We start from the raw sequence: 25,848 nt of genomic DNA, 5'->3' as shown, positions 1-25,848 counted from the left end.
TGGAAATACTCCTCTACCCCAAAATTAAAAAATGTGCATTATCTGCTGTTTAGCTGTATAATGTTAAAATAAAGCACTGAAAAAGCGTTGTATAATGTGTTCCATACTGACTGTAGAATAATAAAAAAGGTCTTAACATTCACTGGATTTAGTCTTACCTGATGGACAATTTTGACTGTACAGAATTTTTCTTAACTTTTTAAAAGCTATTTTTCATTAAACCTTATGTTGTGGTAAGATATTTGAGGTGAATGTCTCCAACCTTTCACTTCCCCTCTGTATAGTATTATATATTTTTTTTAAAAACCTACAGTATTATAGTTGGTATACATGCTGTACTTTAATCTCTCATTTCTACATATTCCTTTTTAATTTCATATACTGTTCCATTTTTCTTTTTATTCAAAATGTAATATGGTTGAATAGAATTTGTTTTTAGAAGACAAATTACTGCAAAAAAAATTCAAGTTTATTTTAACCATTTCCCATACACACCGATAAAAGGCAGTCGTAAACAATGTACATATGAATACTGGGAACATACAAACAAGCCAAACTGGTTTTGCTGCATGGTATTGGATGTTGGAGCACGTTTGTGCAGGTTAACATTTACAGAAAGATAATCCAGCTGTTTGGTCTACATTATGTGCTAATGGTGATCTTTTGCTAACGGAGGTCTCCAACATACAGTATGAAGTCAACATTATACTAGTTTTAAAATACCATACTACTATATGTTTGATTACATTTAATTGTCCCTCTTAATGCATAAAAAAACACATATCCCAAAAAATATAATCCCCTTACGAAAAATTAAATGAAATCCTTACATCATAGAACTTCAAAGCTTGGTAGTGTACAGTATACCAGAACTTGTTACACAGTGTGCAGTGATTATATGAAATTAAAATTGTTCAGCAGTTTCTGAAAACTGTACTTTTTCAAAAGTAATTTAGTCCTCTCTTTTGCTTTTAATGCAGAACATTACATAGGGCCCATAATATATGTAAAGTATAATTTGTTTAGAACAGCAGTAACAGGTTTTGTTGGACTAATTTGCATTAGTGCTCGTTCCTGTGCTTCCTTTGTTGCTTAGGGCTGGCATGTGCTTTCTTCATAAGCAAGTTTTTATGTGCTTAAATTGGAGATTGTTTAGAAGTCTTGAATAGAAGCTACTGCTCACTGTAACTCCCTCTTTACTAGTAAAGCACTACAATATGCACAGCCCTTTAATGCATAAAACCAAGTTTTTACTCTTAAAATCCATGACTTCTTTTAGAACCATCTAGAATAATGATTTTATTGCACAGCTTTTTTAAAGGGTATATTTAGAAATGATACTATCACCACATGCAGTCCCTTAAGCTCCTCTCCCCTTTAACTGCCCTTTACACCCGTCTCTGTTTTTTTCTAAAGACGGCAGAATTAGAGAGGGGTTTGCTGCATTTTCAAACAGGTCAATTTGCTGTAATATTGTGAAGATACCAGGTAACAAGTAATACAAACTTTATATCTGTTTATGTGCATGCATTCCCTTCACCTGTGAACTATTAAGAGTTCCAAAAATATATAAATTGTGAAGATTCTTAAGAAATTCGTTACACTTTGATCTTCTTTCCCAACATCTAGCTGTATTTTATTATATTTTGCATGCAGCCATCCTTTGCCTCTATTTGTATGCAAGATAAGCAGTCTAAGGAAGGGAGAAGCAGGAGTGGGACAAACCTAAAGTTCTTTTGGAATGCAGAATTTTGACTTCATTCTTCCAAATTATAATTTGTACTCATCTGAGAGGAAGTGTTGAGCGCATGTCTAATATTAAGGTAGAGCAGAAATTGTATCCACTAACGCCGAGCAAATCCAGGGTGCTCTTGCAAGTTGATGGTAGATCAGTGGGTGGCGCCCTTCTCTCTTCTGGAAACTGTTGTAAGTGCCTGTTCATTTTTAGTTGAACTGTTTTTAGGATCAATCTGCTGAAAACTTCCTCTCAGTATTAGCTTAAAAAGCATACACTGAAAAACATATCAAGGCAATGCTTTCTTCCAAAAGGCACTAGGGGAAAAAATACCATTCGTAAATAAGAATGATTTCACCCAAACTTTAAAATGGGCGATTTTGTTTGTTGTTTTTGTGTATGGTCCTCTGACTGCATATAAAGATACCATACTATTTGAAGAGAAAATCCATGCACTGATGCAAAATTTCTTTAGCCATTTCTTGTAATTACTCTGTCTGTGCAACTATGGCCTCTGTTTTTACAGCATCTACCAAAAAGCTGAGCTCATTGCACATGGTTTCATATCTATAGGCCATGCGAATCTGGGCAACATTGGTCTTCCGAATGTCATTACCCGCTGGACCATTCTGCAAGTAGTTTTCCCCTAGGAAACATTTCTTTTCCTGCAAAAAAGAAGGAAAAAAGTAGTTGTTTTTTTTAAAGGAGCAGATCTGAATGAAGTTCACTTAATATTCTGTTAAAAAAAACTTGTTATATAAATTAATTTTGCTTGACATTAAATCACAATGATATTGTGACGGTAGCCTTCACAATTTTTGTATTCATTTTGTTAATTAATGTATCACAAGCATTTTGTAAGTACTTTTCTGACTACATGTGCCTCAAGAGTTGTTGCATAAATCAACTGATACAATTGATTAAATTACTTTAATTGATTTCAGTAAACTTGTAAGTATAACAATGAAAAAATGTATATTTTAATTTATAATAATCTAGTGCTCTGTTTTTATATGGTTAATGTGATGGAACCACATAGTACCAAGTCAAAGTGACTTTTAATGAAATTGAATGATCGTGTATCATTAAAAAGGAGATGAAACTGATTGAATTCATCTTCAGGCCTATCCTGAGAATGAGGTGTTGAATGAAGAGAAAGCTCTACCTCATGCGACAGACCACTCTGGACCACACTGTTTCTTGCAATTTCACAGACATCACAGGTACTGAGTTTCCACAGCTGAGCAGCAATAGCGTACTCTTCCATCAGAGGTTCCTGCAGCCACAAAGAGCTGGGTTTCACATACCGCACTCCGTGTCCAGTCATGTGTTTAATAATGCATTGACTAGCATCAAGAGGGAGCTAGTTTTCAGCAGGTTCCGTGAAATCAAAGTGTTCCTCTTATTACTTAGGTCTGTAAACATCTGTTAAGCTTTCAGCCTGTGCAATGATGTAAAGATTCAGACCTTGGTGCTAATCCTCTTGCCTGTCAGTAAACCGCTGACCTGTCCTCTGTAATCTTTTATGTTTGTTTTGTTGCTATGCTGGATACAGATAAATCTTAGATTATACTAAATTATATTGTATATAAATGTTGCTTCTAGTTTATGTTATTCAGCTTAATATACACCCGTTCAAAGACCCATTTTGCCATACTACCTGTATAAGAACTTTTTAGGACAGAGGACACAAAAGGAAACTACAGCCAAAATGCATTTAAAATTGAAAGGCATTTCTTCACACAAGAGCAGACTGCACAAGCTACCTAGCCAGGTCGAGGTTACTGTGGCTTATTTAAAGAAAGAACCACGGACGGGATCCTCAGATTACTTGGCTACTAAAAACCAAATTAGTTTGATGGGTTGAATGGCCTCTCATTTGCAAATGTTTCCAGAAGTGTTCAATATGGTGAAGATGGACTTTTCCGGCTGTACTGTATGTAAGGTGGGCAACAGCTCTGTATGTAACTCTTTAAAAAAAAAAAAAGTCTTACCTTAGTATAGTGAAACTGCAAGGGATCATCAGTGGACAGAGACACACAGAGCCCTTTGTGCAGAAACTCACGCAGTGGGTTCTTGGAATACTCCAGGAACAGGCTGTTGTTGCTCAGTGGTGACATGGCAATAGGGATCTGAGCCAGGTAATACAGGTACTGGAGCACTGGGCTCTGAAAAGGGGCGTAAGAACATTTACAGGAACTTGTCTTTTAGTCTACTTAAGCACACTCCAAGACACATACTATATTTCACACTGCTTGCAATTATGGTATTGATCCTTTATAAAAACCCACCAAAGAAAGGCTTGGATTTATATCTCCTTTAAAAATGAGCTACAGGTCATTGTAATTCTTAGTTATTGATTTCTGTGACCAATTAATGCAAAGTCATGACAATGTTGAAACTATTTTCTGTTTTTGCATGTATTCTTTTTTATATAAATATACTCCAATTCTATACATTACATTAAGTTCTTCTGATAACTTGAAGGTAAGTAGTTTGCATATATTTGAATGCATAATCAGATTAAAGAACATTTTCTTTTTAATGGTTTTTATCAGTCTAAAAAAGGCAACTAAAAAGCAAAATGGTTGCAAACAGTTTGGGCTTTCTAGCTTGTGACTTGAAACAGCTGTTGCCTTGCACTTTTGAGGAACATTGATTGTGAGCTGCCAGAAATGCATTCATATTGATAAATACATATTTAATCTTGAACAGTACTATTGTTTCGACTAGCTATTTCAATTTAGCTCTTGAATTTGCATGTTTAACCACAATACAGCCTACTGTACATGTCTCTGGCTTTTCAGACAGCTCTGGGACAGTTTCCCCTTTGTCCCATATAAATGTGCCAGCAGGAGTCCGTCAGGGCTTTGCACCTGGATGAACAAGTACAACAGTACCTTCTTGAGGTTCAGCCCATGCGAGATGTTGTCTGCCGTGAGGAAGGCAGAGACCAGGTGAGTGATGGAGCCAGCCTCCCCACAGTGTGGTCGGAACAAGAAAGTGCTGAGTCCTCTCTCCCTGTGGCAGTAGAAAGACCATGCTTAATGGAATAAGCCATAGTACACGTTATTTATTTACATACTTTACTTGCTGTGCCTATTCAATCACTGAGAGAGCCAAAGAGCTCTGCTCTTCATTTCTGCAGCACAGCAGAAACCATCTTACACTTATTAGCTCTTGCTTACATAAACAAGTTATAGACAGTGCATACTGAAAGAGGTAGAAACTGGGCAGTGGCCTGGTGGAGCAGATCAGAGTTTGCTCTGGCATTCCCAATATACATTGGTGATGCAGCAGTGCGTGGGAGTTGTCAGCCCAGGAACCTCCGACATTGTCTAGTGACTCCAGAAACTGAGATTTTCATGCAAAGGATAGTGACAATATGAACAGTCTTTCACAGTGAAACTGCTCTCGTTCTTTTGATTTAGAAGATTTGTAGTCCGTACTGTTACTTACTCTTTAAAAATAATAGCAGGATTGTTTCTAATACTTAGGGTTCAGTCTTAATTTACATATAAATAGGAGGTACTTAATGTCTGGGTTTCCATTTCTACCTACTATGGTGTATTCTTTTTTTCACAGAAGGATCTTTAGACTAGAGCCGTTTCCTGACACACATAAAGGAGTAGCTTCAGTCACTTACTTCCTGAGGTTGTTGAGCACCATGATGTTGGCGTACATATAAAAGAGGTAGTAGCTATAGGGTGGGTTTTCATCTATGGTCCACGCCTCTGGTTTGGGACTCATGTGGGAGAACATATGGTCACTGTGCTTGGACTCATCGTCCACACTGTCAAATCCAGTCACCTGTGAAAGATCAAAACCATGTACTCTGACACACAAACAGCTGAGTGAAAGAAGTAGTAATGCTTTCTTAAAACGCATAAGTAATCAGGATATTTGTTCAAATATGCGCTACTGAAATCATCCGTTTTTTTCCTAGGAGGTGATGAAAGAACTGCTTTTAAAGAGTAGTTATATAAAACCTCAATGCACTCTATTTAATAACTGCATGGTAAGCAATGGGGAGCATTGTTAGGATTTTCATAAATTCGAAGTAAACTACTTCACATAAATGAAAGAAAATTACTCCGCAGATTAAACTTTCCAGTTCAGGTATACGGATCTACTTAAACTTCTCCTTTCTGTGGCAAACAATAGTAATACACTGGTCTTTCTGTTAAGTGATTTTAGTTCATTACACAAACACATTAGTTTAATTATGCACTGCCCCATGAATGCCATATCTCTAAATCCATTTATCACGGAATATGTGCATCAGAAAATGTAGGTTGTGTTAAACCAAGATATACATTTTTGTACATTCTATTTATTTTTATAAAGAAAAGAGAGAGATGTTTTTATTTTCAAAAAAAAAAATGGATCCCTTGCATAAATACAACTTTAACAAGTGTTGTAACTACAAAATAAGAGGTTTTAATAAGAGACATGTTAGAGTACAGGAAAAGCAACTACCCTGTCTATGACAGGTGCTATGTATCTACGACTATGGGTCTTTCATCATCTTTAATAAAACAATAATCAGTGCATAACATGTAATCCGTAGAAATAGTTTATATTGTACAAATTCTGTACATCATCTTAATAATTTTAAATCAATTTAAAAACAGTTGTAGAGATTAAGTAATTATCCTCTAGTAAGCCGGTTAATTAGCCTGTATTTTGGGAAGTAACTATTAACTCTTTCCCAAGAGGATTAAGAGAAAGAAATTACTCTCCATGTAGGTGAGAGAAAACAGACAACTGGTAAAGAGCTGCTGTATCTGTACTCACATATTTCAAGAAGAGGTGTAGCTCCTTATGCTTCATTGGATTTACTGTGGCCTCAAAGAGAGGCATGAAAATGTTTTCCAGCATTTTTGCAAAGCTTGGTACAATTTTCTTTGATTTAAAGATGTCGCTGAAAAAAAACAAATTAGATTATATTCCATAAACAGATAAAGCCTGTTTGATATTAGACTTGAATTACTTTTATCAGGTAAAAGGCATTCTAGACTGTTGAACACTAATTTCCTATCTGTAAGAAAAGGTGAGTAAAGACTAGCATATTTAAAGTTAAAAAAAATAAATCATGATTTTGGAGGTGGAAATATTGTGGTACTTATTGGTACCATAGTTTACAAATTTCAAACTACTGAACAGCACTTACTATATTCTTGGGATCTGGATGATCCAGCTCGTGTTAGGTGAATACACTTTGTGCAGGATAAACCACTTTGCAAGGCTATCCCACTCATCTGGAGAGCGCCCATAGATTGATAATCGAGGCTCTGCGTACTGGTATTTACTCTCTTCCAAGTCATGTGCAACTTCCTAGGGGAAGAGAGGCCCAGCTTCATTGTCTAATATTATAATACCACTAACCAACTTTGTAACAAGCATGAAATTTTTTTCCCCATCTAAAACAAAGTCAGTTTTACATGATGGTTGAACCCAAGATGATAAAGCCCAGTCATCATGTTTCTCTTGTATTCCATCTCCTCTCTCTCCCTTTGAGGTCAGCAGCTGTAGCGCCTGATCAAAACATTGTGCTGCAGTGTCATAAAGGATAATTGGCCTCAGACTCTTTTAGAATATAGTATTATTTCATTGGAATGGAGAAAAACATTGGAAAATCATTTGGTTGATCTGATACTTTTTTTTTTTACTGGCCTTTGGTTTGTTCACGGTACCTTGATGAGACTTGCAAAGTATTCTCCTTGAGTGTAGTTGTCAGTTTTCAGGTAGATCTCCCTGAGCTCACTGGCACCCACTGGGTTGTACTTGGAATTAAATTTGTCAAATCGGTGAAACGTTTGCCTCCCCTGTAAATTGAAACAGACCGGTCAAACCACAAATCTGTGCATTATCCTTTTAGCTCAGGGGACACTTAAGCACATTAGCCCCAATACAAACTTCCCGAGAACATTTCAGCTTTTAATATTCACAGAAGTACTGAGAAAAGTGTTAGAAATGTGAATGAACTCGGATACCTGCCTGCTTGGGTAATGGGCAATTATAAAAAGTATGTACAGTAAAATAACTATGAGCAGATGTGAAGAGAAAGGTTTAACAATTGTCCATACTGATGCCCACATTTGCATTTTATTAAATGTGGTGCTCTGCTGAAATTCTATACCACATAAATTTACATAAGCAAATCACTGTTTTAGTAACTTTTTATAAAACATTAGTTGAATAATTCTCCTTAAGAAGCACGTGTTGTCTTAAAGGCTTACCGCGTGCACGTCTAGGGAGTCCACAGTCAGGTCATAAGGGTCCATGTGAAGGTTATCAAACACCTGCTTCAAAGTGAGCTTTTTTCCCCCCTTCTCCATCACCACCTTATCCGCATCATTCTTGTACGTGCTTTGTATGAAGTTCAGTAGGTGCTTTTGGTTCATGCAGGCTGCTGCATGAATGTGAGTATCTACCTAAGATTTAAAAAAAAAGGCAGATGTTAATCCTCTTGAAAATCACTGGAAAACCATGGAAAGATGTCCACTGCATTCATTTCCATACAGCTACAGAAGAGTGTCTCGCAGTTACAGCGGCCCTTGAAGTTTTAGAAGTCAGGTTTAGATGCCTCATCTTTGTTCTGCAAATATCGGCTCAGAAGCTCAGAAAAATGAACACAAACCTTCCTGACGTTATAAAAATCTCTATGAGGGACACTCTTCAGTTCTTTAAGCTCTGCTATTTCATTCAGCATCTCATGCAGGTAGAACTTTGATGCCAGGAAGTTCAGTCGTCTATGGCAGTAGGTTTTTCTGTCAATACACAAGGAAAAACTTGCGAGGCCAAGAAGTCATGGCAATACGTTACACGTACTTTCTCAAAACACAGAAAAATGAAAAAAAGTCTCACAGCAGGAGCAGTCTAGCGCATTTCTTAGGTGATTGTAATGGCATGTTTGTTAATGTACTACGGTAGCCACACATGGTGTCCGTTTGGTCATTATTATGATTTTCGATAAATCGAAAGCAGAAAAAAAGAGCAGAGGGTGCGCATTGTACAGGCAATGAGTTCTCCAGCCCCTGCCACACAATAATAAAAAGAACTTCTTAACCATGTTGCCGCTTTCCAATAGGTTAGATGAAGTACTGTATTTGAAAAAGTAGGATATGGGATTAGAAAACATTGATTAAATGGCAAAAAGCCTAAACTCAGCGGTATAATAGTGTCCCCTTTGTGGCTTCTGAGATATCACAACTTCCAGTACAATGTTGTGAAGATTCTGGATTAATTCTTTTCAATGCATGTTCAATTTTCAAAGCAGTTAAATTGCATTTAATAGCATATGCAGCATTCTGAGAACACCGTAAGACCATAAGGCAGGACTAAGAGGAAAAGAGCTACATTTGTCAAATGGAATTAACTGGGATTCGTGTAGAGGCTGTAAAAGGAACAATACACACTCTTTCTTGGTTTGTAGCTAATGTAAGGCAAAGCACCATATTTACTGGGATGTCTCCATTAGAAAGATTTTATCTCATATCTGAAGAGACTTATAGTAGTTTAGCAATTAAACATAATTGGGAAGGACTTTCTTCTGGACTCATATTAAAAGAAAAGCTTTTAAACAATTATTTATTTAGTACCTCTCCACAGAGGTATAGTTAGGAAAAAAGTTTTTTCCAGGGCTATTTTTACCAGTTACACCAGTGTGCTATACGTTACTTTGCATTAGTGGTATAGTGTTTGTTTTCATTCACAGCCTGTTGAAAACTCCACTCACGTCGGCCCGTCTGCGATCATGGCCAGAACCTGGCTGAGGTCTATGGCGAACGTCTCCAGGTCAGGGTAGGGCAGGCTCCTCGGCTGGTTCTGCTTCACGGCCTCGGCATTGTCGTACACTATGATGATGCCATCCTTCATCTTCAGCTCGTAATTCAGATTTTCTGGCACATCATCACTGCTGTAGGGGTCTTCCCCTTCTTCTGGGCAGGGACAAATGTCTAGGGGAAGTGTCATGAGTCTCATTAATCTTCCAGTGTAAACAGTGGAAAACTACTCCCTATAATGCATTTCACTCAGACAACCCTTTAGGCTGGGCCCCTTCTAAAAATATACGGTGCAGTAAGCTGTCCCATGGCGGATATGCTCTTCATACAGTGGTATTTTTTTACGTCATGGGATTTCTCATAATCAAGCACATATCACTTAATTGCTTATTTGTGTGCCTGTATTTATTCTAAAGATGCATGCTATACATTTCAGATTTGTAATGTCCTATTTTCCCCCAGTTTGCCCACTTCGGAGTTCTTTGCCAACAAGGAAATCGCATCTTTTGTTTACACGTGTAAGAGTAGCAAAAATTTAAATATTAAATTTAAATTATATTTAAGTGTAGTAAACACTTTTTCATTCATCCTGCTATATAAATTATCCAGTTTTGCATATTTACTGACAGTTATTAAATAAGCATTTATTACAAAGGCGGAAATATACAGCAGAGAACCAAGAGCATTTGTTGCATTTTAATGCCCTTTATATTTCTGATCTTTAGTATTTGATCTACAGTATACGGTAACAGTACCTGGCATGACCTCGTCCTCCTCTCTCCACTTTTCATTTTCAGCACCGCGCAGGAACTGGGCTGTAGTCCTGGGAAACCGGTGGTAGGCCAGTTTTGAATACTTCTCTCGGATATACAAAGCTTTCAACAGACTTTTTGAAGCCTGCTCGTAGTCCTCCACTGTGATCTGAAAGGAAGCGTTTTAAAATTCAAGCATGTTACAGTTCTTCCAATATTGCACAAGTCTTTTATTCTGTCTGTCATAATTTTACGGTTTTGGAAGTTGCCGATCCATGTACCAATATTCATTCTGCAAGGGCTTGAAGTATTTTGTGATCTCTCAGTGAAAACAAGTTGGAAATGCCTAGTATTTTTCTGTTTACATGAATATGATCTTATAATTTCTTGTGAGTTTAGTAAGCATTGAAGTGATTGTCATACAATTGACGGACTTTAAAGGCTTCAGTAATCAAAGTGATTGGAGGCATTTTTAGGTAACGCCTCTTTGGTTGGTGGGTTTCTGTCTACTTACTGTCTACTGCAGTAAATAGATCAGGGAATGGTATAAGGATTATCCTTAATTAAATTACGCAGTTTGCAACAAAAGTTTGGTAGAGACAACAGTAGCCAAGTTCAATTTCCCTCAGCTGTCGTAACTCTTATCTTATTTTAAAAAAAAAACACCACACTTAAGACTTTTCTCCTTCACATTCATCTCCTGCGCCCCTCCTCCACCCCTTGGTCTCTCCTCCCTCTGCTTGGGCGTCCCACAGCCAGGTGTCTGGACCTCAGCCAAGTGAGTTAAGCCAAACATTCAGTAAATATTTTTTTAATATATTTAATTCTTGGGTGTTGTTATTCTTCTCAAAAACGTTTTTGGCACCACATGCTACAGGTACACATAGTCCTCAACGATCCTCACCTCATTTCTTAATCTGACATCATGATGCAGCATAACCGTTCACACGGCTATGATTCAGCTGTTTCATCTCATTGCATGAGATGGTACTGCGCCTGGCTCTCGCCAGTCAGTGAGGGGAAAAGGCACGAACAGATCGGTCTCTGAACAGCTGTGTTAGTGGTACGAGTATGAGGTATGCAGTATGAGTTCGGATCAGTTAGCTTCAGTGTGGGGTCAGAATCAGACAGAGCGAAGAGAGAGTGTCGTTACCCCTGCACAGTAATCTCCACTGATGGTGACCCTCTGGAATTCTGGGACACTGTCCAGCATTGACGTGGGGGGAGAGGTGGGCGAGAGCAGAGGGGTGACCACTGACAAGGCCCATTCTGGATTGACAGGAATCTGCAAGGACATAGACTGGGAACGGATCAGCTTGAAACTCTTCTTCCTGAAAAAGAAAAACAACAATACCGACAAATGAAAACCTTTACTCTCAGTGAAGACTATACCTGCTTGGACATACCTAATGATTGAGTATGTTTCCAAGCATACCCGTCACGTTTGGCATAGGGACATGTCTGTGAAGCAGTATTCTGAATAGATCATTTTTTATTTATAAATGTTGATATAATAGGATTGTTACAGTGAAATTAAAGTATAAATCCTCTGGTCCTATATAATCTGAGTATCCCCAACTTGATTTTCCTTTATTAATCAAGATAGCATTGTACGTTTGTGCTATTGTAAATCCTAATTTAAAGTGAAATTTTAATTCGCTGATTTTACCATCAATGGACATTTTAAGGTTCTCAACATAAATACTTTTATCCACATTTCCAAAAAAAGTGAGACACAGCCTTGTCATTATTCAGCTTCTTCTGGAATTCTTTGCTGTGTGTTTTAAACTCAGCTGCAGACTGTCCTGGTGTTTGAATTTACCATTGAATAAGTTACAAATAAGTGGTAATAATACAAGACTGAGACCAATATTTTTCTTTAATTACCACAACCTAGAAAGCAAATACTACTGTCTCAAAATAACTTAGCCCATATGTTTCCATTTATTGAACATCTTGAACGTTCAATAACTGTTGCTGCTGTAACTCATTCTACTAGCAAGATTGTTTTCTTTGTCCCCGTTAATTATACAGTGCCCCTTAAATGCAAATGTGCATTTACAGATAGGCCTTCCACTCTGCTGAGTGTAGCAGTCCTCAACAAAAAGATTTCCTTGAATGAATTGTTGTTAAGTTAGAAGACGTGTCAGTTAAGGAATCGAATACCGCATGTTGAATAAAACCATACTTTGCCGTGCCAGAAGCGGGGTCGTCGTGAACGTGCCCCGCAGGGCTGGTCAGCTCACCTCTTGGCGGTCTCCTCGGAGTGCTGCTCGGCCAGCTCCTTCTGCAGCTCGCGCTCCTTGGCCTGGTGCAGGCCGATCGGGCAGTCCTCCTCCACCGTGAACAGGGACAGCGCATCCTTGTTGCCCTCCTCCCGCAGCGCAGAGGCGTACACCTTCTCCGCTATGCGGCGCACGTTCTCGTCCACCTCGCTCAGGGAGACCTTGGGGAACTGCCGCGGCATCTCTGTAACGGCGGGCCACAGTCAGGTCCCGCTGTCCCTAACTGGGCTCCTCACCAGCCACGGCCACTGTGACCCGACAGACACGGTGCCTCTTCAAATGTTCATCATTTAAAGCAGTTCAGCATCTGAATCCCGTTTTAGTTCTTGGGCTAAACACTTTGCTTCGTACTCTGCTATAACTGTACCTTTCCATGTACACTATTTTTCTTATGATCAGGATGTAAAGAGATGGGAGGCATTTATTGGATAACATCTTTAAACTGCATGTAGTTTAACACAATCAGCATTATGGTGAAAATAGGGTCTTGTCTAATAGTTTTTCATTAATGTGCTACATTTGCAACTACTGTAGCTCCCCTAAAAAGCTATCAAGCGTTCCCTGTTTTTTACATAAGTACTCTACTGTGGTTTTAGGAGAATTTGCTTATTTAAAATTTGTATTTTATCATTGTATTTGCAATCTACCCCAACAACTGAGAACTCATTTTCTCCTAGTCATCGGTCCAATACATTTTTGGACACAGACCAAAGCACGTTTAAATTAAGTAAAGAGCTGTAGAGGTTGAAAACAAAAAAAGGGTTGTTTTAGCAAATAGTTCACAGACTGCTAATGTACTTGAAAGAGCTTTCTCCAAGGACTTCAGGTTCCAAGTACTGTCATTTTGCACACAAATACAATGTAAAACATTTGCTACTTTTTTTAACAAAAGGTTTGCACAGTATATAACACTTATAGTAAATTGTTAATTTTCAAGGTTGAACTCCATATCCTTATAGGTTGATATAGAATATATATTTTACATATATATTCTTGCATCTTCAATTCTTCAGAGAGTGTGATAATTTGCTTAATATTAAACACTTTGACACCTGCCAGCATAACACTCTCCTGTTCCACACACACACAAACAAATTCCTAGGAAACTGGTTACCAAAAATGTACAGAGACAACACCCAAAATATAATTGCATAAAGTACAATAAGTTTCATATAGGACATGGAATATATTGTGGTTTTCTTCATTACGCATCACAATGCACTTGTTAGTGCTGTTCCTGTAAATAAACCAAATTTTGTGTACGTTTAAAAATTCAGGTTTAAGCTTTTTGGAACAGAGAAATTATAATTTAGTCATATTTAGACTATAAATATTTATAGTTTTAGAATTAACATGAGTTGTTAATGAGTTTACAAGATGATTGTAATAGGTATATAGGTAAATAGGTATTTTTCTTGCTAAAGACACTTAAGAACACAAGCTGAGTTTTAAGGGACAATCACCCTGAGTTTAAGTCTCAGGCATGTGATTGGTCAGACTAAGTCCAAAGATACTTGCTGTGCATTTTAATGCTAGTGACCAGTGTGAGCTCTGTGGGGATGGCTCCCACATTACTCAGTAGTATGCACATAGAAATACAGCTGACTCAATCATAGCAATTGCTTGTTCCATATTATGGAGGAGGTGGAGTATGAAGTGTTAAAAATTTAAAAGTTGTATTACAGTTTTGATCTTTGTCATTTGTGAATTTCTGTGCTGGAAAGTCACTATTAAGAACAACTTATTTCAAAATAGCCACTGAATTTTCTATGTGCAGACTTGTTTGTCTTCTGGATTTACAGTGCTAATCATAATCAAGCTTTTAACACTAACTGACCCTAAACAGAGCCACTGCAGAATTGTTGGCAGAATATTGCAATTGCAGAAGCATGGTGAGGGAAGATCTAAAACACAAACCACAAGAGCAAATCAACATGTACGGTAATGCTCTGTCTCGCAGTATGCCTGGAGCAGTAGTTTAAGGTAAAGCGTATCATTTTCAATCTGGACATGTATTTGTTAGGAGAATTCTAGCATGGTATTTTACAGTTCTGTTACAAGAACTGTAAAGAGAGTCAAATGCTAAATGTTTAAAGGTTTTTAAAATATATATATATATTACAGATTAGCAAACATTATGGAAGCATTCCTGCTTTGTAGCCTCTCAGTGTTCTTTGTAGAGCAAATTGGATTACTATCTCTGAAAAATTAGGAGAACATTACTCTAAGTTACAGAGGAGAAGGCTGTAAGATAAAAACAGCTTACTGGTTCTGTTCTTTGACAGCTGTAAACATGCCATTAGGTTTTCGATCATATGCACTTATTGCCTCATTGCAATTTCAACACCTTAGTCTTAGTCATATTACAGTAAACACAGCACTGGATAAAAACACTGATACTCCTGCACAGTATCAAGTTAGCATGCATTATAACTGATGTGTGCATTAGCAGATGTTTACTGCAATGTTTGGGCACACTTTCACTTTAGAAATAACCACTGGATTGCTAAGGCAAGGGTGGTGTTTGTGTTCAAAAGAGAGTGTAAACTGACTGCTCACAGATTCACAACCTTTTTTGTTTAGGCAGTGCAGTGTTTTACAGCACTGTGCATATATTCTGACTATTCAAATATGATAGCACAACATGCAAATTGTTCTCCTTACCCAGTTAAACTGCGCTATGTGGTATTTTAAGCATTTCTAAAAAGCTAAGTGCTCTTTAAGAAGCTTATCGGTTTACCATTTAAAAAAAAAGTTTTGGTCCTAATCATAAGAAATACACCTGTAGCCAAGTGAAGGGGTGTGTTTCTCCTGCAATACCAGAAAGCCATTTATTCCTGGTAAAAGTTGCAGCAACTCTTTCCAATCTTGGAAACTGGTACTACGCCCTGGATGGGATGCCAGTTCACTACCAGGCGTTCAGAGGTACACAGAGACCACACTTAATTAACTGGACAGCATGTCTTTTGAGAGGGCGTATGAATGAGCATATGCAAGCTTCACACAGAAGGGCTGTGTGCCACCCTGCTTACTGGCACTGCACCAAGTCATCTGCTTTTCACACTACACACCTCTAATTAAACGCCTCTTAAACCTGTTCTCTCTATGAAGCTGTTGATTCCATGCGAAAAGCAATTTAGAAATGTACCTCATCATTGCTACAGAATGGCTGATTTGGACTCCTAGGTCATTCTAAGTGTTACTGAGGTTATATTCAAGCCCCAGCTCCAAGACAGTTTGACACTTGCAGTAATGTCAGACTGCTTTGGGGGCGGCATGTTTATTTATGTTTGTTTCAGCTTAAGCTTAACGTAATTGAGCATTATTATTTTCTCAATAGGACATGCATAAAAAAAACTATTTTTGGTTGATTTCAAATCAATGTTGTTAGTGCTATCAGTGAATCAATTTTATACAAAAATGTATTAAACATTTCAATTTAGTAACTTGGAACAAAAATTGTAGTCCTTCAGGAACAGACATTTTCGTTTACTAGACAAAAGTTAGTACACACCCATGAGTGGGGAAAAATGTCTGCTCAATCTGGAATAATACATAACACTGCTAAAATATAATGGGTTTAATACTACCTTACATAATACTTTCTGTTTCTCAGGTAGTGTATATGGGACCAGCAGTCTCGTTGGGCAGTTTGGTCCACTCACAGAAAGTTTATGAGGTTTTCTGGGATATTTTTGCAAAGCTCAGTTGAGGCAGCCAGCATGTATTCAGAAGAACTGGCTAGGTCACGGCACAGGTGTAACTGTGTGTGTCCTTTTAGTCAACAAATATCGCGTGAAGAGGTTTGTGTTAGCTAAATAACAGCTACATTACAAGTCAAGGTTTTAGAAAAAACAGACAAGCTGATACACTGCAGGTGAGGGACATTTCGCTCATTCTTGTCCCTGGTTCCCTAACATCTTGGCATTCCTGAGCAGATCGGTGTCACCATTTTAAAATCCATGATACAAGCATCAATGGCAAACCTACCACTTTAAAAGCAGTGTTAATACAATGGTGTTTTCATTCACAAAACACAATCTCAGATTATTGCATAAACTTTATATGATGTCTCTCCTACTACTATACTGTACATACACCAACTATAAACATGCATATACTGTATAAACTTTAGTTATCACTATAAAATAACAGTTAGGGATTTTCTAAAATGTTTTATGTGCTTTGATAAAAGCAGTAAGCCTCATTATTCAGGGTTTAAAAAGAGCAGGACATTTTTGATGCGCCAGGAGTTATCTAATGAATCAAGAATGGTTGGCTCTTATTATTACCAGTCTCTAATTTGCATATAAAACTTTGAAATACAGGCACTCAATGACACTCTTGTGAAGAAAAAAAGATTAGATTGTTAAAGTCTTCCTTATGAAAAGCTGTATTCTTTACATAATTTAAAGCCACTTATTGTGGCTTTATGATAAGAATTTATATCAATACAAAACTTATTATACATGGAAAACTGTCTCTTAACGGTGCCGAGTTGTTTTAAAAAGAAATCTCTCCTTCTTTCCCTCAGTAAGAACTATCTGATCCAGATTTCCATGACCCCATCTCAGTAAGGTCAGGACATTTTCCATATTACAAATGGTGTAGTTCTCATGTGCACTTTTGTATAAACAGTATACACCGAGAGACACTGCAAGTACAACAAATCAATATTGGATCAAAGAGTTGTTTTTAATGCCTCTCTGTAGTTTTGCTTGCTTCCATACATGGCAAACTTCAGTCTACAGCAACCGAGATCGATACCCAGGGATTCAGAGGTTGGCGACTTTAGTGTATTTAGTGTATTTAGTGTCCTAATACTCCCATGTTTCTTGACAGTATACAAGGATGAGAGAGCAGGGTCTGGGTGTCTTTGTACAGTAACTGTTATACCATATTTTTCTTTAAAACGTTATTACAGCACATCTATCATAAAAACAAACAAGAATATCATTGTGTCCACAGTCTGTCCCAGGGCTAGTTCCCACTACAGGCCACCAAGCAGAGCTTCAGCAAGCTGATCACTTATGTACAGTCATTAGGTCTAATTCTGGAGCAGGGTTAAGTGTCAGAACTGTAAACGGATGAGCAGCGTACGTTCTGTGCACATGGAACTTGAGGTGCCCAAATGCTGTAAGCGATTTCAACACTGTAAGACATAAATTTAGGACACTGGACTAGGAAGGAATATCATTGTTTCACCTCTTTCCACACATTTCAGCTCCTCGCAAGTGCTAAATGCGAGCAGATTCAGCATTACACCACTGGTGTACTGTACCGACCAGACATGCCGCAAATAAATCCCTTTCAACAAACGTGCCTTACCAGCAATAAGCTTCGCTTTTATCAACATTTCAATTAAATTCTTGTCAGTGTGTAAACAACATTAATTAATATCTGAATTATTCATATTGACAAGCGTTTATTGAGGGGGTATTTTTTCCATGGGATATATGTTGTCATTGGTGCGATAATGAGGTGGCCTTGAACAGGGAAAAAGGCTTTGTCATCCACCATTAAATCAAAAGGCAGGGAAACCAAGAGAATAAATTATCTCCCTCTGTATACAAAGCCTGAAGGGTCCTATAACCCAGTATTGATTCAATAATGGATTCTCATGAATAACTAATGCCTGCTTCCCTGCCATTAAAAAAAAAAAAACATCTACAGGATATTTCACTAATTAAACAAACAAAAGACAACACACTGAATCACAGTTACACAGTTTTAAGTTTATATCTTATGTTCTAGAAGAAAATGTATTATGACCTGGTAACATTTTAAACTCTAGGCACAGGCTGCTTTCTGCTGTAATTTCACTTGGATTATTTTTCTTTTTTTTTTTTTTTTTTTTTAAGAACATTGTACCTCTCATTAAATTCTTAAAAGCCAAGGTCACAAATCCGTTAAATGCTCCTTTTAAACATGACCTGCTGGACCACCCCACACAAAGCAAGAGAGCTTACCTTACCTTCTGGACTCGTCAGTGCCATTTTCATTTAAATATTGCTCGAGTTCAAAGACAAAGGTGCTGTAGATCAGCCAGCTGTGCTCGGACACCGTATCTGGTCCAGTCCAGCTCTAAAGCTCAAACTGTCGTTGGTGGAGTTTATATTTTCTTGAGTGTCCTCTCTATTTTAAGAAGCCGATGGCATCAGAGATAATAATCCTTATGGTATGCAACAACAGCAAACATAAGGGAGCTTGTTTTGATCCCTACTATGATTTGGGGTGAATTTTATCACCCACTGAATCCACTGTGATCGAAGGCTCAGAAAACTAAGAAACAACCGACAAGTTTTCCCATTTGTAAGAATCCACTGATAAAAAGGAAATGCCATGCGCAGACAGTAAATAACAGCGGTGTCTCACATATTGCATTACTCTAACACATTAAGGGCACAAAAGCCACACACATTCTGTTTCTAGAACTTGCAAGTGTTTTCCAGGAGAGGGATTGGGTAGCTATCACTAGGGCAAATCTGTTCCAGAGCCTTACTGCAGAGCTCTTACACTGACCTTGGCTTACAGCAATAAGCCGCATAATGTTACAGGACTCGCAGCTCAAAATAAATAATCCGTATTAAGTTATTTGGATCTCTGTAAGTCATGTCATTCATCAAAGAAAGAATTTTGTTTATTTTTATTTTCCCCGCTCAGGGCTGTAACAGATCCAGCCCTGCGATAACTAAAAAGGTTTAAAACTAGGTGATGACATTGAAATGCCAGCTTGCTGACTAATGTTTCATTCCTACTCCTCCGGTCTGACTACAGGCGATCGAAACAAAAGGGGAATGAAACATCCATGTTCTGACAAGGATGCTTGGGCCTTCTGTTTAGAGAACAGGATCCAGTTAATCAGGAATTTATAGCAGATGCAAAGCACTGTAAGCACTACAATCTAAGCGCACAAGCTTTAACTATAAAATATACAGTATTACCTTTATTCTTTATTCAGCTTTGGAATGGAATTTAGCCTCCTGCCTTCTCGATCGAAAGCTTCGCAGAGAACGCAAGCCAGAGAGATTTGTTTTTATAATTTCCCAGCCCAGCGTATCCTAATACAAGTGCTCAGGCTCAAATTTCCTTTTGAGGAAGTAAACGCCTACCTTATAACATGGCTAACCTTCAAACCAGTTCCTACTGAGCATGCCTGTGTTTCTAAAAGGGATCAGTCAAACAATGATTCACTTATACTTTTCTGAGACCTATAAATAACTTACACCTGTAAGTTTAATGAGAGGAACAAATTGCCCCAAAGACCTATATTGCTATCTTTCTTCTTTTATCCTGACAGTTAAAAAAAAAAGTGTTCTGTAAGTACCCAGAAATGACTGAAGATTTTTTTTTTTATTTCCTTTATTGATGTGGGAGACTGAAGAGCTGCAAAAACCAATAGATCAAATGACAGGATGTTTTTATCCTGTTAATGATGGAAAATGCAGATCATCATGTTATTCACCAGAAAACTGATTTATTGTTGATAGGGTAAATCTCAATAAAGGGTATGAGCCTAGGACTACAGATCAGCAAAATAAATAGCTTTTTCTTGACAACATTCACAGCTGATAATGTGTATGACCTCTTCCAATTCGCTTATACTTTGATGCACTGTAAAGAAATAAATCGCTGAAATGGGTGAAATTAATATAAACAACAGTTTTACCCCTTGTAGTCTGACTTTATCGGGTATTTGAAGCTCAGCAAGGTTAGGCTTAGTCAATACTAGAATGGGAACCGCAAAATAAAACCAGGTTGCGAATGCGAGTACTGCTGGTAGACCAGTAGGTGGCGATCTTCTGTCTGGACAAGAACTTGCAGGCAAATGCCCCAGGGACCCAAGACAGTGAGCTTTAAGATGCCCTTTTCTTTAGCTGAGACTTTAAACCAAGCTAGCAAGAGTAGAGGTGTTTATCCTAGTGTCCTGTTTTAATCCATACAGTAGCCTCCTTAAAGTCCCCCCTTAATTCACGTACTGGATAATCTCTAATGGTGGTGCAGAATGGCTGCTGTGCATCACCTAGATGAATAAAGAGAATCCTGCTCTATGTGCAACACCTTGGGATCCTTTGGGACAAATGCAAGGTATTATAATAATAATAATATACTGTATCCGCTTTCAGCTATGGGGTATCTTACCTCCGATACCTTTTCAAAATTCAGACTGAAACCTGAAGACATGCATCTCGTATGAAGACAAATTATCAAGCCCCAATGGCAGCAAAAATGAACGCTATAGAATTATTTTCTGCAGTTTTAAATTATTTCTAAAAAATGTCTCAAAGTTTATAATACAGACTTATTGTAAAAATGTTACCAGATTTGTTTAAAACATCTTATTAATATCTTAATAAAGCCCCCTTGAACCCTTTAGGTCCTACAGCCTGTGACTATGTACAAGCAGGATATAAAGGGTATGGCAGAAAATCATTGTGTAGGTTTTGCTATGCATACGGTATGTATTTCAAATGCAGTTGCCTGAAAAGTGTTCCTAATTCTTCTCTTGTCCAGAAAAGAGTGCTGCTCTCTCTGGTGCCTCAGTTCTGTGATAACTCTTCTGACAGCTAGAGGAAACCTTTTTAAAACTGAAAGAATGAGTCCCTTGGGAAAGGTCCTTGACTATACATATGTAAGACCCTAAAGAGGAAAGAAATATTGGTGAGCAAGATTGTTAAGGAAAGGGGTGTTAGTAGGCACATCCCTCATACTATAGATCAGTGTAGGTCCCATAACACACACACAAACCTGTCTGGGGATCTAAAGCAGGAGAAAAGCCCTTTATTTACAGTCACTAGTGTTACCAGCAATTGATTGTAATTATGCTGGGTTTAATGTTTTATGATACAGGTTGAAAATAAGATCAGAACATTTACATACACTTTAAATATCAAGTGTTTTGAATTGCAATTAATAAAAATAATTCTTGGCATTTGAACTCCATCAAAAAATGATCCAAAAACACTTTACATGTAGGACAGAATCCACTTAATCAATCACTGAAGTGCAGTCATTATGAGCCTGTTAAATTAAGGGGAACTTTAGGGAGGACAGATTGTGCAACCCTAGAGTGGTATTAAAACTGTGTGGGTTTTTCAAATTGATTTCCAAGAGACAAACTGATTAAATAAGGTGAAATATGTAAACTGTAATGGTGTTCATTCTATCACTGGAAATTGCAATTGTCAGTTTCAGCCATTGTCGAAGCCATTCGTTTCTGAGAATTAATGCGTTCTTCTCAGCAAAAGACACTTAATGATCACTGCATACCATTCCTTCTACAATTATTTTCTGAGAAAGACTGACGTGGAAGTCTAATGTCCTTCTTGTTCTCAACACAATAAGAGTGAATCAACATTAAAGAGTCAATCTTTCAGTACTCTAAATGGGAATTCAGAATGTTTCAAAAATCCATAAAAATGTTATGGAGTACTGCAAACTATACAGTAGGAATCTAAAGTTTAATATACCAACATATGAAATAAGTGATACAAAGAGTGGGTGGATTTGAAACTAATGTTTATTGTTCATTATTTTAATCTTTGTTCTGTATTTCTGGGTTTCACCGAGTTATGAAACAGGTTAACTGCATCACTATACTTACAATAGCTTGTAAATTACAATAACTTGTGAATTTGAGATGCTTTTAATGCTACAAACTGTATATTCTATGTGAGCCACCTTAAATAAAGACACTATTGCTAAATAAAGCAGTGACTGCTAATGCCAGGCTATGAATATCACCAGGTGTTGGGTAGTTTTAGGCAGCACCTATTATAGTAGTCGCTCAGCTCAGCTGGCATTACAAAGCACTTACAGTATAACACAACAACAGCGTTTCAGTCAAATGATATGCAGCTATGACTGTTTTAACTTCCACCTTTTAGCACAGGAAGGACTAATCTCACAATTGAATAGCCTGTGCTAGAGCCCATGACATCAACCTTGTTTTGAGTAAAACAGGTTGGTAAAATACATGTTGAATTTTCCAGTCACGTTTCTCCCTTTTTTGTTTTCAGGTTGACTTGGCGTTCCAAATAACATGTAGTCGATAGGCGACGTGCTGAACTACGTGTTTGCACTGCAGTGTTGGAATGCAGAAGATCAGACATCTGTACCATAATGCACACAGACACACAGCTCTCAACCTCCGAACAAGCCTTGAGCATTGTCCGTTGCATCTCACCATTAGCACACAGCCAGTTTTCCATTACTAACTGGGATCTCATTTGACAAGTGCCAGAAAGTGCTGACTTTCCATACTGCAAAATGTTCTGAAGTCTATCATTGCTCTAATCTATACTAAAGAAAGCTCTGTGGTTTCAACCAAAAGGCTTAAATAAACTCTGTATAATGCAGATTATGCATCAGCCCATCACAAATCATATCTCTAATAGGCAACCAGCAGTCATTCTGTTAAGAGTTAATCCAGGCAGGTTAGCGTACTTCCCCAGAGCACTTATACAGCACTGACCTCCAGTCAGACCAACCTAAGCATTCCCAGTTTCCACAAACTCCCTTCATTAATCCAAGTACTGTACATACCATTTCCAAAGACTGGAGTGGACTGTTGTTTAGAGGAGGCAAAGTCTCTTCTTTTGATCATACTCATCTTCTGATCCTGGTCATTTTGTTGAAAGGAAAACAAGCATTTAGGCCTGACATAACCAATGAATTACAGTGCTGCCCATTAATTATTAACAAACTCAGCCATATCTAATTAACACTCGGTTTACAGGAATGATGGCAGATTGAAATACATTGGGTAAACCAGGCTACATGAGTAAAACATCATCATCATTACTATTACTATCAATCACCCTTTTTACATTTGGAATTTGACATTGTTGAGTTTGGAAAGGACCATGCAGAGAAATCATGCAAAGGGCTCCGTTTGTTCTCCAGAGGTTAATGGGCTAGACATCCGAGTGAAATGTTTTTACTGCTGCAGGGCAACTGCAAGGCGGCCCCAGGGCTGGTGACATGAATCAAATGACATCTCTTAGACTTCCAAAGCTGATTTAGATGAGCTACAGAGTGACAAATCCCAGACAGATTAGCTGCATTTTAAATGAGACATGGGTAAGGCTTCACATTCTCAGTGCCTGCGATTTTAACAGCCCTGAATGTGACCAGTCAGCACCCCAGTATGTGGGAGCCAGCAATGAGTTTTCATAGTGCATCCCAAGTCCTGGGTCTTCCTGTATCGTTTTTCTATACTCTCCATCTGTGCAATGACATCAGGCCATTCCCTAATCCCATAAAATCATGAGAGGATAATCCTGTAGGGCAGGCATTGTGTGGAACCACCTTTAAAACAATATAGAATGCATTTTCCAAAAGATTTTTACCTATTAGATTTTGGTCTGGGCTTCTGCAAAATGGCAAATAAAAACAGTTGAGTTGTTGCTTAAAAAATAAGCAAGGCATGACAAATATTTAGAAAAAGGTCACATGTTTACGGGAACATGCAAAATACTTGTAAAAAAGATGGTTGACTGCACTTTAAGAAAAAAAGCTTGTCACTCCACCACAGAGCTGCAGCTTCAACATGCCACACTCGTGCTCTTCACAGATAAGTGAAAGAGGAAGGAGAAACTAAACTGAAGGCACATTATGCTAACTAGTAACACCAGCAAGGCTTAATTTGTGTTGATCCTTCCTGCAATGCATCTATAAAATGAAAGATGTACCCTGTGTATAACCGTTGTGAATCCCCCCCTTCTTATTTCATTGCTGTAAAAGACAGGACTTAGACCGTTTGTGACAGCCAGGTCACACAGCACATTACAGAGCACTGAAGCCACAGAGCTTCCATTTCAAGCCAGTGTGTGGTTTCTCCTGTTTGCATTTCAAGTCAAGACTCGCCCAGCAAGCACTGTACCGGTTTTCTCAAACCTGAGCTTGGTTCTGAAATAAGAATGCTAAATAATGCCTATGTTTTTTTTGCTAGCATTTATTAAATCTTGCTAAGCAATATGTTTGTTTCTAAAGAACGACGCAAAATCTTAAGGAAACAGTTACGGTATATGGTCTGGTCGATGACAAAAGAGAAATAGACGTTCTCATCCCTAACCACTGTACTGTTTTAGTCGTGGCATACAGTAGGGATTTTTTGCATCAGTGTATGAAACTCTAAAGATTTCAGTGTACTTACCTCTGGCAGTCTCAGAACCTTCTAAGTTTTAACCCTCTTCCTTGTTGTTGCACCGGATATATGAACGTCTTACAATTTCTGTTCTTCTTGCGGTTGTTGGTGATGATAAGCATTTAGCGCAGGGCTCCCGGGCACAAGAAACATCCGACTTAACTCTTTCACTGCCGTTAAGTTTTCAATCTGTTTTACTGTGGAAAACAAAGCAAATCAGAAACACACAATAAAAAGCAACACTTCTCAATATTAACTAAATATAATAGCTAATGCTTTTTATTAACAAAATAGGATGTTTTCCATTTGTGAGAGCTCCTTGTAATGAAACGTTTTTTTTCTTTTAAAGATTATATTAATATTTTAAACATTTAAAAATTATATTTAAGTAGCTTTCTTCTCGTTCTCCAAAATGATACACGCACATCTGTGCCCATTAATTCCTGACGATACATGTTCAATTTTATAATTAGGCAACACAAGTTTCTTTTTTGTCGGTTGCCTCTCCGTATTTCCCAAAATCGGCCTGTAAATTAAAAAAAAAAAGTTTAAATTCAACAAAATTGGCACCGGGTATTAAAAAATCCGGAAGTATTCTAGTTATGCATAGTTAAAAGGTAAAGGCGATGTGTTCAGAAAATCAGCACTGGTGTGATCATTATCTTGGCAACCGAAATTTATAGGAAAATGTGTATCACAATTCATTAAAATAACCCCAACAACAATATTATGTTTACAACAATCCAGTAATTACTTTTTGTCTCTGTACGCATGGAAGTACCTCAATATTTACTTCCTGCTATTTTCACACTTCTAATGTCAGGAGAAAGAGGTATTCTTAGTTTTATTCCTGTGCTAATTGAATATAATATTAATGGTTTAGAAACGTCATTTTAAATTTTGCATCATGGTCTTTTAGCCTTTTGCATCCGGCTTGCTTTAACAGTTAAAACAAACTTTCTTCACAGGTATCACGAGGCGGGTGTGTCACCTTACCTGGAGTTACCGGTTTTTTCTATTTAAATAAAGTCCGGACTCACACAAATGCAGAGATTACACGAAAACTGCCTTAACTTCTATCTTTAAGTAACTGCAGAGACCAAAATAATACAACACGTTTCCACTGACAATTGACACCGTT

At 37.7% G+C, this 25,848-nt stretch overlaps 1 protein-coding gene across 5 annotated transcripts; it reads right to left on the bottom strand.

The window, feature by feature from the left end:
* Nucleotides 1–447: 447 nt before the first annotated feature.
* Nucleotides 448–25,848, bottom strand: LOC148645580 (AMP deaminase 3-like). 5 transcript variants are annotated; one of them, XM_088610866.1, is made up of 17 exons: nucleotides 25,704–25,848; nucleotides 24,717–24,904; nucleotides 23,105–23,180; nucleotides 12,521–12,743; nucleotides 11,428–11,605; nucleotides 10,278–10,443; nucleotides 9,477–9,696; nucleotides 8,379–8,508; nucleotides 7,978–8,172; nucleotides 7,432–7,563; nucleotides 6,909–7,072; nucleotides 6,533–6,659; nucleotides 5,382–5,545; nucleotides 4,636–4,756; nucleotides 3,730–3,903; nucleotides 2,901–3,011; nucleotides 448–2,400 (listed from the first exon to the last, which is right to left on the bottom strand). In XM_088610866.1, the coding sequence occupies exons 3-17, from the start codon at nucleotides 23,169–23,171 to the stop codon at nucleotides 2,224–2,226; spliced, it is 2,349 nt and encodes a 782-aa protein (XP_088466992.1). In that variant the 5' UTR covers nucleotides 23,172–23,180; nucleotides 24,717–24,904; nucleotides 25,704–25,848; the 3' UTR covers nucleotides 448–2,223. The 5 variants fall into 5 exon arrangements, with proteins under 5 accessions (XP_088466992.1, XP_088466995.1, XP_088466994.1 ...); XM_088610869.1 differs by lacking the exon at nucleotides 23,105–23,180 and having other exon boundaries at nucleotides 25,704–25,847; XM_088610868.1 differs by lacking the exons at nucleotides 23,105–23,180; nucleotides 24,717–24,904; nucleotides 25,704–25,848 and adding an exon at nucleotides 19,504–19,663.

This window comes from Lepisosteus platostomus, chromosome 18 (genome assembly GCF_059453375.1).
Source record: "Lepisosteus platostomus isolate fLepPlt1 chromosome 18, fLepPlt1.hap1, whole genome shotgun sequence".
Lineage (NCBI taxonomy): Eukaryota > Metazoa > Chordata > Actinopteri > Semionotiformes > Lepisosteidae > Lepisosteus > Lepisosteus platostomus.
The sequence above is the reverse complement of the archived record's forward strand: the minus strand, read 5'-3'. Positions and strand labels throughout refer to the sequence as shown.